Here is a 17,629-nt window from a genome sequence, read left to right as displayed (position 1 = left end):
AGGACTACTAGTCCTGAGTGCCTGAGTCACTTATGATCAACGGGAGCCAAGTGGAGAGAGTGGACAGTTTCTGGTTCCTAGGTGTTCACATCACCCAGAACCTGACATCTCTACAGAGGGTGGTGCAATCAGCTGAGTGTACACTGAGCTCCCTCACTTGGAGTCTACAGCAAGTGGTGCTGGACCAAGGGCAGGAAGATAGTGAAAAACCTCAGCCATCCCAACAATGGTCTCTTTTCTCTCATGAGTTCAGGGAAACACTTCCACAGCTTCATCCTGCAGGTCATTCAGGCCCTCAACCAGGAGAACACCTAGAGCCTGGACTTTCCTAGACTTATGCCATAACATCCACTACCTCAGCTGGACTAAAGCACAATTGCACAATAGTAAAATTGCACTACATGCGCTTTACCAATAAATACAACATTCTATATTTATATTCATCATTCCATTCATACCACATCACTGTATTTTATACAAATCCAATCACTGTATTCAGATATATCTGTACTTTTCTGTACTTTTCCACCATAGTTCCCCTCTATATTCTCTATATGCCCTATATTTTCTATTTTATTTTATTGTATCTCATTTGTATTATCTTTATTGTTTTACTCTAGTGATAGTTATATTAGTGTTAATTAATTTTTAAGGACAGTCCTAAAAAGCATTTCACTACATGTTGTATTGTATATGATTATGAGTGTGACAAAAAAAAAGTTTGAATGTGAAAATTGTCATTTGAATGGTTTATTCACTCAGACTGCCTTCTCATTGTCTTGTATTAATAATAAATTGCTGTTACTTACTTGGAGCTTTACATAAACAAACACAAGTGGAGAAACTCAGTGCCAGTAAGTAAGGAATAAAACACTGGGGAGATTTTGTTATAGAGAAATAATCAGCAATGAAGTTATTTCTTGTTATCTCAAACATTATTTCAGCTAGAAACAGTCCTTCCCTCACCACTTGTCCTGCTACTGAGTAAAACTCCTCTGTCTTGAAGACTTACCCATACTGAAAATAAAGTCACAGCTTTAACCCTGACCCTGATACTGGAGACTTCTTCCAACAACTCGATATAAACATCTCTTTACAGAAAACGTCCTCATATCAACAAATGCTTTTGACACCACTGACCACACTATTCTACTTGATAAGGTAGAACATGTTGGTGTTAAAGGAACAGCCCTCTCAGGTCTTAATTGACTGACCGTTATCAGTTTGTAGATCTAATTGGTGACTTCTCTATGCATACCAAGGTTATGTTCTGTGTTCCACAAGGTTCTGTCTTAGGCCCACTGCTTCTGTCCTTATATATGCCACCCCTTGGTGCAATTATTCGTAAACATGGTATTAGCTTCCACTGTTATGCCGAAGACACATAGCTATATGTTTCAGCTAAGTCAGATGAGAGACACCAGCTCATTAAGATTGAAGAATGTGTAAAAGACATTAGACAGTGGATGCTTACTAACTTCCTCCTGCTTAAATCTGACAAGACAGAGGTCATTTACTTGGACCACATGCAGCTAGAAGTAAGCTTTCTGATTGCAGAGTAACAGTGGATGGTCTTTCTGTTTCATGTCCAGCAGTAAAAGATCTTGGTGTGATTATTGACTCTGGTCTTTCGTTTGAAGCTCATGTAGATAATATCACTAGGGTAGCCTTCTTTCATCTTAGAAATATTGCTAAGATAAGAAATATGTTGTCACTTCATGATGCAGAAAAACTAGTTCATGCTTTTGTTAGGTTGGATTATTGTAATGCCTTACTGTCTGGATGTTCCAGTAGTGCCCACTGATGCTGTGGATGGATCTGTGTGGACAGCCTGTGACCCAGGAGACAGCCGTGGACAGAGCCATTTGGGGACTTTAACACCATCACAGATCTCCCGTTACATCTGTTAGCTTCTGATAGCAAGGAATTAGTGTCTATAATGAACTCAGAAACTACACTGACTTAATAGTTCCTCATAGGCCCATGGTTACTGTTGTAGATAGGACATTATTTACACTTACATTATTTACTGTCCAGTGTCACCCAAATGAGGATGGGTTCCCTTCTGAGTCTGGTTCCTCTCAAGGTTTCTTCCTCATTTCATCACAGGGAGTTTTTCCTTGCCATTGTCGCCTCAGGCTTGCTTATTAGGGATAAATAGGGATAAAATAGTTTAATAATTTCATTTAATATTTCTTTTTTTTCTCCTTTCTGTTTCTCTACTTTTGTAAAGCTGCTTTGAGACAATGTTCATTGTAAAAAGCGCTATGCAAATAAATTGAATTGAAAAATTATCTTCTAATAACATTATAAATATTGAAACAGTTTACATCTAATACACTAAGAAAAGAGTTAAAATCTAATTTGTAATTTTAATTATTACCATTTATTTGAGATAACATTTGAAATAATAAATGAAGAAAAAAAAAATTATTACTAAATATCAACTAAGTAAACACTTGTATTATTTTTTGATAAATGCTGATCTAGTTGTTTAAGCTGAGTTTATGATAATGTGGGGATTAGTTACTGTGTAAAATGTAGTTGTGACGGTGGCTGATATTTCTCTATATGTAGCTGTAAGGTGAACATTTTGCATATTCATTTACCTATTGTTTTGCTGGTCTTCTACATGTTTTTATAACCACAGTGAAAAATGTTCTTTGGTGCTTAAGTTACTTTATATTTATTTAAAACTGAATAAGCAACTTAAATTTAGTATATAAATGACTTTCAACCTCTAAACTGTAACACCCAGAAGAACATTCTGGTTTGTTCAGAAACTGTCATTTTTTCTTCTGTGTGTTTAAAATAAACTGAAATTAATTAAAGAAATAATTCAGAATTAAAGAAACTGATTCATTTAGCCAGGAGCTCATGCCAACAACTTGTCTGTTATTAAATCTTTGTGAATGATGGAATAATTTTAAGTATCTGCTTCTCTTTTTTTACTTATCCGTTTCAAATAAACCACATGGAGGAAAACCCTTTACCCAGTAGACATTGAGAGGAGTTCTCTAAAATGTTTTAGTCTTCAATGTTTCACATAAACCCATAATATGAAATGTTAACATTTTAAACTTGCAAAAGAAATTAAAGCATTCACTTAATCAATTAATCTGTAAAGCTCAAATCTAGCAGAGGTTTCACATCATCATGATAATGACTGAGGGACGAAGTAGGATAGAATGTATTTTTTTATTTTGTTTTCATAAAATGCTACATATCTGGTGTAAATATGGTAATATGTAGCACAAATCATCCTAAATTATGAAAAATCAATACGTGTCTGATAATGAGTGATAGTGAATGAGTCTCATACAGAATGCAGTTTGTGGATTCACTTTTTTCACTTTATTTGTTAAACTCTGCTGCCTCCTTCAGTTGTTTCAATTATTGCACCTCACACTGTGAGAACAGACTGTGTGTTAAACACAACACACTGCTGGAAACATGCTGTATTATTCCTGAATCCACTCAGTAAACACTGATTCAACTGTTGGTTAAAAATGTAAAATAAAGAATTAATAAAGGTTCAGAATGAACACTCTTTCAATAATGTTTTCTTTTTTTATTCGAAAATTACTTTGTGTGACTGTTTTAAAATGCTGAAAATGATCACAACTTCATTCCAGTGAAAGAAAGTGAAAGTGTGACTGAGATGATTTATTAGTTGCATTGAGAGGATGTGTGTAACATGTCTCATAAGGTTTTTGTAAGAGGAATCCACTATTCTGTCTCACTGTGTGTAACGAGCGCAGTAATACACAGCTGTGTCTTCAGTCTGCATGTTCTGTCCTCCAATTGTTATTGTGTTAGTAGAAGTGTCTCTGGAGATGCTGAACTTATTTTTCAGTTTGTCACTGTAAGCTGTATCCCCATCACTATCGATGTCTCCAATCCACTCCAGAGCTTTTCCTGCAGGTTGTCGGATCCAAGCTGTTTCATAGCTTTCAACTGAATATGAAACCTTGCAGTGGATGGAGAGACTCTGGCCTGGCTGGACTGTCATGGAAGCAGGCTGAGTCAGTTCCACACCATGTACATCTGTGGAGGAAAACACATGGTGATATCTCACACAATATCTGCTGCACCTTTATTCTTCATCTAGTAAATGAATGAATTTGATAAAGCACTCACAAGAAGCAGCTGCCAGCAGGAGCAGTAGAGATGTAGAGAACATGGTGTGTGTTGTTTGTACTGGAGTCTTCTCTGTTCTCCAAAGTTTAACAGACACCATCACATCATATAAATAGAGTGAGATCCAGCTCTGATGCTTGGATTTGCTTATCTGCTGATGATGGGAGGAGAATGTATCTGAAATGTATTTAAATCATGAGGAGGAGATTCATCTGATGGAGGATATGTGGGTTTATAACAGGCGAAAAACTATTTTGTTTAAAAGTCTTTTTTATGAATTTAATAAACCCCAATTACAAAAAGATTTTATATTTGGAACTTTCTCTTTTAACCACAATGTTCATTTTTATAAATAATCTGAATGAATGTCGCTTTTGTGCACAGTAATACACAGCTGTATCTCTGTCTGAAAGTTTTGCCCCTTTAAAAACACTGTGCTGCTGGAGACGTATGCCAGGCCCAAATCTGGCCCACACAGTGCACTTACACTCGGCCCACATACCACAAAGAATGATCACCCTTGGGTGGCCCATATCTGGTTTGCCACAGGTGGGCCACGCATGGGCCAGCACAAGGCCAGCACTGGGCCACACTGTTTGCTCAGAACAGGGACAGCACTGGGCCATACTGCTGACCCAGATTTGGCCCACAGAAAACATAATTGGGCCACATCTGGCATGCCATCATATAAAGAGTGCCATCATTGTCAGACCTGGTCTGCATCTGGTTGACATACCACTTGCCATGCCATCACTCAGCCAGCAGTGCCAGCTTAATGCCAGATCTGGCCCAGACCCTTTGCTATGTGTTATAACACACATATATATAAAACTTCATATCGAGGAAAACACTTTCTATGAAACATTTTTCACAAATATGCAAAAATCTGGTTAACTGCTTAATAAATATTGCAATCATTATACTCTATAAATAACAAGTACATCATTTTCCTGTGTATATCCCTTCACCTGTTAGATAGCAACACTTTTTTTAAACAAGTAAAGTAATAGTGAACATACTGAGAGCAGGCAAATTCAAAGTCCAATAAAAAGACATTCAGAAAACCTCAACATTCACAGCAAATCATTGAAAATCTCTGAATATAAATCATTTTAATTGTATGACAATTTAAAAAAATAAATCTTGTTTAATAAGGTCAATACAAATTAGGAAAAAAAAACTCTGATTTTACTAAACTGAAAGGGTTTAATATTGAAATGTTTAACTATATACTGATTTATCATTTCCTAAAGTTATTTAAAAGTCAATCCCACTGGACAAGGAACAATGATTCAGTGGCCTGCAGGACAATAATATGGTCATGATCCAATCTGAATCATAACTCAGTTCTAATGAGATGTAGAGATGTCATGCTTTATTTAGTAGATTTAATCTGGTGTTGTCTGCTCACACTTCTGAGAAACACAGAAGGTAAAACATGGAGATAAGACACTAACAGTCTTCTAACAGTCTTCTGTACTGGGTGTTTTTTTAAAGCGTCTTTGTTGATCTGTCTCACTGTGAGTTACGAGTGCAGTAATACACAACAATCTCTTCAGTCTGAAAGATTTGCCCGTGTAAAGTCACAGTGTTGTTAGAGGCTTCAGTTGAGAAAGTGATCTTGTTTTTTAGTGAATTTATGCTGGCAGTATCACTTGAGCTGCAGTACCAGCCGATCCATTCCAGCAGTGGCGGGCTGTGCATTTCAGATCTAGGCCTTCACTGGTGTCCTTCCTGAATTAATCCACCTCTATACCATCATTATGACGCCACCATGGGCGTCACTAGGCCATTTTCTACTCAGCCCTCCTAAAATTCTGCGATTCTCCATAAACTCTACACAAATTGGTGATCTCCTCAGTCCCCTTTAAATTTCATATGAAAACAGCGGCAGACTTCAGCTCCTCCCCGTCTTTCAGCACGTTCTTCAATCCACAGACCGAGGATCAGAGGACAAGTGTGTGTGTGTGTGTGTGTGTGTGTCTGTGTAAGTGTGTGTGTGTATGTGTGTGTGTGTGTGTGTGTGTGTGTGTGTGTGTGAGTGTGTGTGAGTGTGTGATCAGGAAGACTCGTATTTGGCTTGTTCAGTACTCAAATGTTATACACATCTATGCAATACAGTGGAATGATGCAATAAGTTTACCATCCTACCCTGTTAGTCAAACCTTTATTTTATTTATTTATTCATTTATTTATTACTATTATACCCTCACTGGTTGCTGAGCCCCACTTAAATGAAAATTCTAGAATTGCAACTGGACACCACGGCAATAGATACTAATCAACCGTTAATTAAAAACAAAGTAAAAAAGAAAATAGGCTACAGTATTTCACACCTCACAAGGAACAGTCAATTTTATTACGGTTACTTTTCTCAAAAAAGACATTCTTGATGACGTACGCAGCAAACTGCAATCTCCGGAGAACGCAGCATCTAAAATGAGACACAGTGAATATAGAAACACTGTATATGGGCGGGTCGCTGCCTCTGACTACTAAGGCCTTAGAGCTGGGCAACACATGATGTCAGCCACTGGCTGAAATATGATTGGATAAATACTCTTATCATAAATATACACTACTGGAAGCAGCGCAACCAAGAGAAAAGCTATGAAATGTAGAGAATAGACTATTGGGAATAATTTAATACACATTCATGGAAAAATATATTAAATATATTAAAATGCAAGTCAGTGATTCAGATCACAGCAGAGAAGGCCTTGCTGGCCCTGACGGTCTGCCACTGCATTCCAGCACATTTCCTAATTGTTGTATCCAGTTAGTACAGTAACTAGTGGCTGAGTATCCAGTGATCTTACAGGGGACTGAAAATGATTCTCCAGGCTTAACCAGCATGACTGCAGACTTTACCAGTTCAATACATTTAATACCTGTGAACAACAATCATGCAATTATTCAGGTGAAATCTATCAACAGGAAAAATGTACACAATGATCTGCATCTCTCCAAAATTCTCCACACACTTACCAGATGTAGCTGTTAACAGCAGGAGTAGAAGTGTAAAGAACATGGTTTGAGCAGAACCTGAACCCAGATCCTCACTTCTCCTGAAAACACCTCTAATCATTTATAAAGGGGTTTGATTTGTTGATTTGCATATAAGTGTTTAGGCTTTCAGAAGAGGCATTGCCTGCAAATGTAAAAACATACACATTCACAAAATATTAGTTACTTACTATTTATTTACTATGTAATTGATCAAGCTGTGTGGATGAAGCAGCCTGGTTTAATGAGACACTGATATAATGGAGCTGTAATGTCTTAGCTTCATAACAATGCTGTATTTAGAGTTTATGACTTTGATGTAAATCCCAGGAGAACATGTTCTCATATTTATGACACACCTTCAGTCCTTTAAACCTCAAAATGTTGGGTAGATGTTGTGTGAATAAAGAAAGAGCGACCATCACAGGCCTTAAATCTTAACAAAAAGTATAATGTTCAAATATTTCTAAAGTGTGTGCAGGTTAATTATACAGTATACAGTTCAAGACCAAAGGTTGAGTAAACTTTTTCAGGTGAATTGTCAGTAAAAATGGAACATAATTTGCACAACTGTTCAAATGTTTAGAATTTTTAAACATTTTTCCTTCTATTTTTGTATGTAATCATTTATTATTTCATTACGGAGGCTATTAAACGTAATGGAAAATAAAATGGATGTGTGTGCCGGTCTGGGAAAACTCATCAGATGCAGGTGAAGGACAATTTTGGAGGTTAAAAAACTCCACAGTGTGAAGAAACCATGCATGAAAATGTGTGTAAGAAGCAAATTCAACAAACAGTCAGTCTGTCTGAAGATTTGTAAAACCTTGCTGTAAGTGTGATTTACTCACACACAGGTGAATGTCAGATATTGATAGCTGAAATGAACATGAGTGAAATGAACATGAGCCTAATCAATTCAATGTAATCAGAAACCGACTGTCGAATTGTTCATGAGGCTCCGGTGCTGTAGTCAGAACTGGTATCATTATTATTTCTTTTTTAATGAAGGAGGATGTTGGGAGCTAGCACTGTTTCAGTGTACTTGGAGTTTTTGTACAGGGATGTTGTTTATTTGTCTCACTGTGTGTAACGAGCGCAGTAATACACAGCTGTGTCTTCAGTCTGCATGTTCTGCCCTGTTAATGTCACTGTGCTGCTGGACGTGTCTCTGGAAACCTGAAACCTGCTTTTCAGTTTCTCACTGTAGAAAGTGTTACCGCTACCACATATCTCTCCGATCCACTCCAGAGTTTTTCCTGCAGGTTGTCGTATCCAGTCTGTACAGTAGCTGCTATCAGTTAATGAATATCCAGACACTTTACAGGTCAGAGTCAGTGACTGACCAGGAGTTAATACTGTGGATCCGGTCTGGATCAGCTCAACACAGTGAACACCTGTTAAAGAAAAGTTATTTTAATGATGTAAAAACAAAAAACTTTAAGGAACCAAAATTGTATTAAAAGTCAAATGTAAAAACACTTACAGTGTACGGCTGCCAGCAGCAGCAGCAGTAGGGATGTAGAGATCATGGTGTGTGTTGAAGCAGAAGAAGTAAAAGCTCTTGGTCTTCTTTGCTTAAATATATAACAGGGAAGGACATTTGCATAGAGACACTCCTTATCTTAGGGACAAAATGGGATGGATTCCTCTACACGTGAAAATCTCCCCTTCTCATGAACGTCTCTAATCTGTGATTATAAATCTATAAAATTTGGAACATTAAGAGACCTTCTTAGGTCTCTGAATTTATGTGAAGAGAACGCACTCTTCATATGAGCATATTCACAGAGCCGGATTCACTGAAAATCCTCACAACCCCGTTCCTCTTAACCACTGGCATGACAGGCATGGCCCATTCACTGCATAACACTGGGGGGATGACCTCCAGCTCCAAGAGTTCATTCATAATACATGAAAATAATAATAATTATCAGTCATATGTATGCTGCAATGTAGATAATTACATTAACACAGAAATTATTCTCATGTCTACAAATTTCCTGGTTTCTGTGTTAAAATAACAGTGTGAATAACTGCTTCCATATTTGACTCTCACATGGCGAAATACTGCAGTGTTTTCTGAACAGTATGAACTACATTTAACATTATAATCAAACCGTTCAATAGTACATGATGTTCATTCTGGTATAGTCTGCACTCTAGAGGCTTTAACTGATGAATCCAGAGAGAAATAGCTGAGAAGATTCTAGATCAGGTGTTTTTAAATTCTGAAGAAGAATTGTAATCTCTAGTGAGCAGAAGGCAAAGCTGAAATCTAATATCTATCAACAACTCAACAGTGAAACTATTCTCTATACTTCATCTACTTTATTATTCAAAAGTTTAAATTGATCTTCTTTGAGAAATTGAATCAGCAGCAGTGTTAGGTAAGTTACTTCGAAAAAGGTTATTAATTACTAATTACACCATCAATGCTGTATTTAAAATGTGTTTCTAATTACTCTGTCTGAAAAGTAATTTAATTACTCAATAAGTAATTTAACTCATTATTAATTACTTCCTAAAATCCCTATAAACCTTGACTGGTAGCCTGCAATCATTTTTTTAGCTCACCTTTGGACATTTTCTACACTCCTGATGTAAAATCAAGTTTTGCCTGCTTAACATTTGTACTGTCGATGAACATGGATCACTCAAAAGTGTTTGTCGATGCTGCCTTGTCAAGTGCTTCAGTAAATTACTCGTGGTATTGACAGGGGCCGATAGTTTTTTCACCAGGACATAGCTTACATTTCACGTTAATGTTCTTGTCTACCTGGGCCAAAAAAGAGAAGTAATTGGAATAGTTCCATTTGGAATAGTTCCAAAACAGCCACTTGCTCCTGCTACTAAGTAATGCATTACACCCAACAGTGATCAAGATCAGTGATCTTCATTAAATTGCCCCTAGGTGTGAATGAGTGTGTGAATTTGTAACATGTCCAGATTGTACGCTCAGTGTTCCTGGGATGGACTCTGGATCCAGCACTCTGACCCAAATAAAACACTTCCTAAAGATGAACAAGTGACTGAATACATTATAGTGATTATTGTCTTGTGATATTAAATGATTATATTTTTATTCCTAACAAATAGACCTCAGTCTGTAAGGTTGGAATCACATATCCTCAACCCTCATCCTGAACACCGGCATCCCACAAGGCTGCGTGCTGAGCCCACTGCTCTACTCCATGTTTACCCATGACTGTGTTCCATGGCATAACTCCAACATGTTCATCAAATATGCAGATGATACTACAGTTATTGGCCGAATCAGCAACACTGAGGAATTGGCCTACAGGGAGGAGATCCAAAGCCTGTCAGCATGGTGTTCCATGAACAACCTCACCCACAATGCCAAGAAGACCAAAGAGCTCATTGCGGACTTCCGGACATCTAACAGCAGCAGACACTCCCCCATCTACATCAATGGGTCTGAAGTCTCCAGCTTTCAGTTCCTGGGAGTCCACATCTCTGAAGATCTGTCTTGGCATTTGAACACTTCAACTCTGGATAGGAAGGTGCAACAATGTCCTTACTTCCTGAGAAGATTAAAAAAAGTTCACCATTTCCCCCAAGATCCTGACTAATGTTTACCGCTGCATTATTGAGAGCATCTTGACAAGCTCCATCACAGTGTGGTATGGCAGCTCCACAGTGTATGAAAAGAAATCACTGCAAAGGGTTGTGAAAACTGCCCAATGCATCATCGACACCCAACTACCACTGAGTCTCTTCACCACAGTAGATGTCTGCACAGAGCACACAAAATCATCAAAGACTCCTCCCACTCTAGTCACAAACTGTTCAACCTACTCCTGTCCAGGAGGAGATACAGGACCATCTGCACCAGAACCAGCAGGTCCAGATTTTTCCCCACAACCATAAATCTTCTGAACTCTACACTACACTGCTAGAACACTCATGTCTCACTACACTTCACCACGTTACAGTTCTGCTTCATGATGTACATTTACATTTTCTCTGTATAATATAATTAAAATGTGGATATTGTTAATTCATAGATTACACCTATCTATCTATCTATCTATCTATCTATCTATCTATCTATCTATCTATCTATCTATCTATCTATCTATCTATCTATCTATCTATCTATCTATCTATCTATCTATCTATCTATCTATCTATCCACTGTTTATTATCTCTGTTACTGTTGTACATACAATGTACATAATGCAGACTTTTGCACAAATATTTAATTACTCTTTTCTTAACACTTTATCTGCTGTAAATACAATTTGCACATACTTCTCTTTGCACATACTGACATCGACTTATTTACTGATGTACACTACCAGTCAAAAGTTTGGACACACCTTTTAATTCAATGTTTTTTGTTTAGTGACTTATTTTCTACATTCTAGAACAATACTGGAGATTTCAAAACTATGAAATGACTGGACTTAAGTAATCCATATGTAATGACAACAAAAAACAGTCAGTTGTTATTTTAAGACACGAAGGTCAGGTGTTCTGGAATAGTTCTTGCAGGAACAGTATTGTCAAGTGCATTTGCAAAACCCATCAAGCACCATGATGAAACTGGCTCACATGAAGACCATCCCAGTAAAGCAAGACCAAAACTGACCTCTGCTGCAGAGGAGAAGTTCATTTAGAGTTACCAGCCTCAGAAATCACCAATTAACAGCACCTCATATTAGAGCCATTATGAAGGCTTTACAGAGCATCAGTAGCAGACATATCTCAATATCAACTGTTCAAAGGACATTATTGTGGATTTCGGCCGCCTTCAGCATCGTTTTACAATGTAGAAAGAAATAAACATGAGGAAAGACCATGGAATTAGAAGAATTAATTATATATATATATATATATATATATATATATATATATATATATATATATATATATATGTATATGTATATATATTATTTTTGAAACTGTTTGGATATAGCTTGACGATAGCAGCTATTGCCACTAGGGTGCAGCTTCCTGCTGAGGGAATATTTACAGCTCATGAGGACGTGCTTGTGTAAGTTTTTGTACAGCTCTGGAGTCTGTTGTGTCAGTGTGAGTCTCGTGCACAGTAATAAACTGCCGTGTCTTCAGCTTTCAGACTCTTCACTTCTAGGTACAGCATGTTTTTACTGGTGTCTTTAGTGATGGAGAACTGGCCCTGCAGTGACTGAGCGAATATAGTGCTAGTACCACCTTCAATACGCCCGATCCACTCCAGTCCTTGTCCTGGTTTCTGACGGATCCAGTGCATGTAGTAGCTGCTCATTGAGAATCCAGAGACAGTACAGGACAGAGTGACCGACTCTCCAGGTCTCTTCACCACAGAAGCTGAGGAGGTCAGGGACTGTCCATAAGAATCTGGAAGAGAAGAGTAGAACTAGGTAATGTTATTTCATAATGATATAATGCTATTAGTCACAACAGAAAAAAACATAAACGTACATGAAATGAGTACCAGTAAAATACACTGTCCTAAAATCATCTTTCTCTGAGTTCTGCTTCACCCAGATTTAAAGTGTATGGGAGTGTTATCTATCACAGAGCTCACTGGAAACTAGAGCAGCCAAGAACATGCTGTTTATACACGACTCTATTTGAATAGGGAGTGTCCATGACCACTATGGAGGTGTTCAATCCACAACCACATGCTGCTCACTGTATAGATGAGTGGATGATTATAAGGTTCTGTGTAGAAAAGCAACAACTAAATGTTTCACTCTTGCTATTTATTAGAATCGGAGAAGCCACTGTATTTAAATGTAATTTAAATCATTTTTAATAATACTTTCTCTAAATGAAAGAAAAGACTAAAGTATGTGTTTATACACCTTAACATCATACAAATTCACATTTTGAAACAGGCATTAATGTAATATTCCGGCATTTAATATACAATTAGACAACAGAATTTATTGATCAACACAGGGTACTAAGACACTTTATGTAATGATTGTGTGGTTGAGTTTGTACAGACTGCCCTCTAGAGGCACAAAATTCCTCTTTTCAAATGATCAATAACTAGAATACGTTATTCATGAGAAAAAGATTATAATCACTATAAATGTCAATAAAAATCATCTCACTTGGAACAGAAAAAAAAATATTAGGAATTCAGAAGTGGAGCATTTTTATCAGTACAGTTTAAAAAAGAGAGAAAGCACTCAGATACAGTATCAGTGGTAAAAATAGTAACTCTATTGGTTTAACTAATCAATCAGTTTGGAAATCAATATTAGTTAAGATATATTAAGGAAAAGTCAGAGATAATCAAAATATTTTGGTTCTTTGACCTCCATGAATCCACAGCTTCTGAAAATGTGGGTTAGTCATGTGACTATAGCAAGTGTTTTGTACTGATGTCTAAGGGGAAGTATCACTGTGTGTCGGGTGCAGTAATTAACTGCAGTGTCTTCTGTCCTCATGCTGTTCATCTGCAGATACACCTGCTTCTTACTGTTGTCTCTGGAGATGGTGAAGCGGCCCTGAACAGCGCTGGAGTAACGTATGTCACTACTGCTACTTGAGATATATGCAACCCATTCCAGTCCTTTTCCAGATACCTGTCTGATCCAAGACATGTAATAGCCACTAATGTCTAATCCAGAGGCTGTGCAGGTCAGTTTATGAGACTGATCAGGTTTGATGATCACTGGATCAGACTGGATCAGTGTCTGACTGCAGGAATCTGAAACAGAATAGGAGACATTAACATTAAAAAAAGAACGAAAGAAAAAGATGTTTTTTTAAAATAATGTAATAAATAATACTAACATTGAATGAATATTGCTAGAGTAAAGTAACTCAAAACACTGCCTAGTCCCATCTCAAAGAATTAAAATGATTCCTGCTGCTGTAAATGAACACAAACTGCTGGTATGTTGTTGGGCTGAATGTTTCAGTATAAATGGTTCAAATACAGGATTTCATTTGCATGACACGCCCACTAGAGATATAAAAACATTCACAGAGGAACAGCTGAGATGAGAAAAAGCTTCCTGTAAGACTCTGGGTGTGTTTCATGCTGTCAGGTTCATCACTGCTCTTTACTCATTAGATCTCAATCTTAAATCTTGTGAATTTTGTGTGAATGATGGAATAAAGCATCTGCTTCTCTTTTTTTACGTATCCTTTCTGAATAAACCACAAGGAGCAAAACCCTTAATCCAGTAGACTTTGAGAGGATTTCTCTAATTTTAGCCTTCAGTATTTCACATAAACCTATTATATGAAATGTAAATATTTCACACCTGCTAAAGAAATTAAAGCATTCCCTTAATGAATTAATCTGTAAAACTCAAACCTACCAGAGGTTTCACATCATCATGATAATGACTGAGGGATAATGTAGGATAGAATGTATTTTTTATTCTGTTTTCATATCATACTACATATCAAGTGTAAATTTGGTAATATTCAACACAAATATTCCTAAATTATGATAAATGAGATATTTGATAATGAGTCTCATACAGAATGCAGTTTATGGATTCACTTTTTTCACTTTATTTGTTAAACTCTGCTGCCTCCTTCAGTTGTTTCAATTATTGCACCTCACACTGTGAGAACAGACTGTGTGTTAAACACAACACACTGCTGGAAACATGCTGTATTATTCCTGAATCCACTCAGTAAACACTGATTCCAACTGTTGGTTAAAAATCCTGTAAAATGAAGGGATTAATAATAGTTCAGAATAAACTGATAATAAACTCTTTCAGTAATGTTTTCTTTTTAATTTAATAAAGACTTTGTGTGACTGTGTTTTAAAATGCTGCAAACGATTCTGACTTTATTCCAGTGAAAGAAAGTAAAAGTGTGACTGAGATGATTTATTAGTTGCATTGAGAGGATGTGTGTAACATGTCTCATAAGGTTTTTGTAAGAGGAATCCACTATTCTGTCTCACTGTGAGTCACGAGCGCAGTAATACACAGCTGTGTCTTCAGTCTGCATGTTCTGTCCTCCAATTGTTATTGTGTTAGTAGAAGTGTCTCTGGAGATGCTGAACTTATTTTTCAGTTTGTCACTGTAATAAGTACTCCCACCACTATTGATGTATCCAATCCACTCCAGAGCTTTTCCTGCAGGTTGTCGGATCCAACCTGTACCATAGCTCGTAACTGAATATGAAACCTTGCAGTGGATGGAGAGACTCTGGCCTGGCTGGACTGTCATGGAAGCAGGCTGAGTCAGTTCCACACCATGTACATCTGTGGAGGAAAACACATGGTGATATCTCACACAATATCTGCTGCACCTTTATTCTTCATCTAGTAAATGAATGAATTTGATAAAGCACTCACAAGAAGCAGCTGCCAGCAGGAGCAGTAGAGATGTAGAGAACATGGTGTGTGTTGTTTGTACTGGAGTCTTCTCTGTTCTCCAAAGTTTAACAGACACCATCACATCATATAAATAGAGTGAGATCCAGCTCTGATGCTTGGATTTGCTTATCTGCTGATGATGGGAGGAGAATGTATCTGAAATGTATTTAAATCATGAGGAGGAGATTCATCTGATGGAGGATATGTGGGTTTATAATGGGGAGAAAAACTCCTTTGTTTAACTCTTTTGTGTAACCATGCCTTTCTACAGTATTCATGCTGTAATCCACCTATAATTGTGATTTATAGCATTCATCTGCCTCCATGAACATAAAGAATGAGTTTTTCTTATGCTCTCTAACCAACAAATGAACTGTGTGTATTTACCAGTGATATACAATTCATGCTAATAGATATGTTATGCCTGGAATAAAACATTGGATGTGATATATAGTTTTTGTGAAAAAGAAAGTACACTCTTAAATTCTAGGATAATTCAAACTGTTTGTCAATCGTCTTATAATCATTCCCAGATTTATGGGCAACAACAATTGCTTCTCAAACATCTCTGCTGATGTCTTTTCTTCTTGCCTGAATGCTCTAGAAAAGCAAACTGACAAAACTTCTATTTCTATAGAGATGATGATGACAAGCTATTCAAGGGTACAGCATGTTTTTATTGGTGTCTTTAGTGATGGAGAACTGGCCCTGCAATGACTGAGTGAATATGCTTCCCACTGAGAATCCAGAGACAGTACAGGACAGAGTGATGGACTCTCCAGGTCTCTTCACCACAGAAGCTGAGGACTGTCCATAAGAATCTGGAGGAGAAGAGTACAACTAGGTAATGTTATCTTATAATGATTATAATGCTAGTAATTATAAACTTACATGAAATGAGTAGTAATAAAATACACAGTCCTAAAATCATCCTTCTCTGAGTTCTGCTTCACCCAGATTTAAAGTGTATGGGAGTGTTATCTATCACAGAGCTCACTGGAAACTAGAGCAGGCAAGAACATGCTGTTTATACACGACTCTATTTGAATAGGGAGTGTCCATGACCACTATGGAGGAGTTCAATCCACAACCACATGCTGCTCACTGTATAGATGATCTATATTATATTTAAGTCTGCATTTTGGGGTTTTTGGTGTAGAATGTAATCAGCATTCTTCAAAATTAAGGGTACATCAAAAATGTATGTACAGTAGGTTATAATTGCAGTAATTTACTAGCAGCTCTGAGTTCATTACTGAAGTGAAACTCACAGGATGAAGCTGCCAGCAGCAGCAGAACTGGAAGGAACATCTTTTATCTAAAAGCAGTGCTAAACTCTCCAGAGCCCACAGTGACCGTGGCTGATATTTCTCTATATGTAGCTGTAAGGGAAACATTTTGCATATTCATTTACATATTGTTATGATGGTGTTCTGCAGGTTTTAATAATCACAATGGAAATGTTCCTTGGTGATTAAATTTGTTTGTATTTATTTAAGACTCAATATGCAAGATAAATGTTGGTGTATAGTATGTAAATGACTTTTAATGATTTTAAAATGTTTCCATAGTTCTCACTCTGTCACACTGTGAAATATTTCTGTGATTAAAACAGCATGTAGAGAAAAATTTTATACTGTCTGGACCTCATGTTGTGTGTGTTGTATTATTTTTTCTTTGCCTAAATTTAGAATTGAATTAAGTAATCTAACAACAGTAAATGTCCAAACAATCAGTTAAAGTCGGCAAGTGGTAACATGTAAGTCAGAGACACTGTAAATAGTTTGTAAATAGTCCTCCAGGAATCTAAAAAGTGGGTTTGTCATGTGACTATAGCAAGTATGTGTTTTTGTACTGATGTCTAAGGGGAAGTATCACTGTGTGTCGGGCGCAGTAATAAACTGCAGTGTCTTCTGTCCTCATGCTGTTCATCTGCAGATACACCTGCTTCTTACTGTTGTCTCTGGAGATGGTGAAGCGGCCCTGAACAGTGCTGGAGTAATATTTGCTACTACTGTCAGATGTTATAGTTGCAACCCATTCCAGTCCTTTTCCAGGCGCCTGTCTGATCCAGTCCATCCAGTAGCCTCCAATGTCTAATCCAGAGGCTGTGCAGGTCAGTTTATGAGACTGATCAGGTTTGATGATCACTG

General features: G+C 37.2%; 2 gene segments (V, D, J or C); both read right to left on the bottom strand.

Moving 5' to 3' along the window:
• Positions 1 to 8,226: 8,226 nt before the first annotated feature.
• LOC131370701 (Ig heavy chain V region 914-like) lies at positions 8,227 to 8,678 on the bottom strand. The segment is given in 2 exon segments: positions 8,227 to 8,543; positions 8,633 to 8,678. Coding segments are annotated over 2 exon segments (363 nt in total).
• A 3,533-nt stretch (positions 8,679 to 12,211) lies between these two features.
• On the bottom strand, positions 12,212 to 12,634 carry LOC131364839 (Ig heavy chain V region 914-like; the record flags this gene model as incomplete). The annotated part of the segment is given in 2 exon segments: positions 12,212 to 12,510; positions 12,595 to 12,634. Coding segments are annotated over 2 exon segments (339 nt in total), but the record flags the coding sequence as incomplete, so codon positions are not given.
• Between the last annotated feature and the right edge of the window lie 4,995 nt (positions 12,635 to 17,629).

Source organism: Hemibagrus wyckioides, linkage group LG02 (genome assembly GCF_019097595.1).
Source record: "Hemibagrus wyckioides isolate EC202008001 linkage group LG02, SWU_Hwy_1.0, whole genome shotgun sequence".
Classification (NCBI taxonomy): domain Eukaryota; kingdom Metazoa; phylum Chordata; class Actinopteri; order Siluriformes; family Bagridae; genus Hemibagrus; species Hemibagrus wyckioides.
The sequence above is the reverse complement of the archived record's forward strand: the minus strand, read 5'-3'. Positions and strand labels throughout refer to the sequence as shown.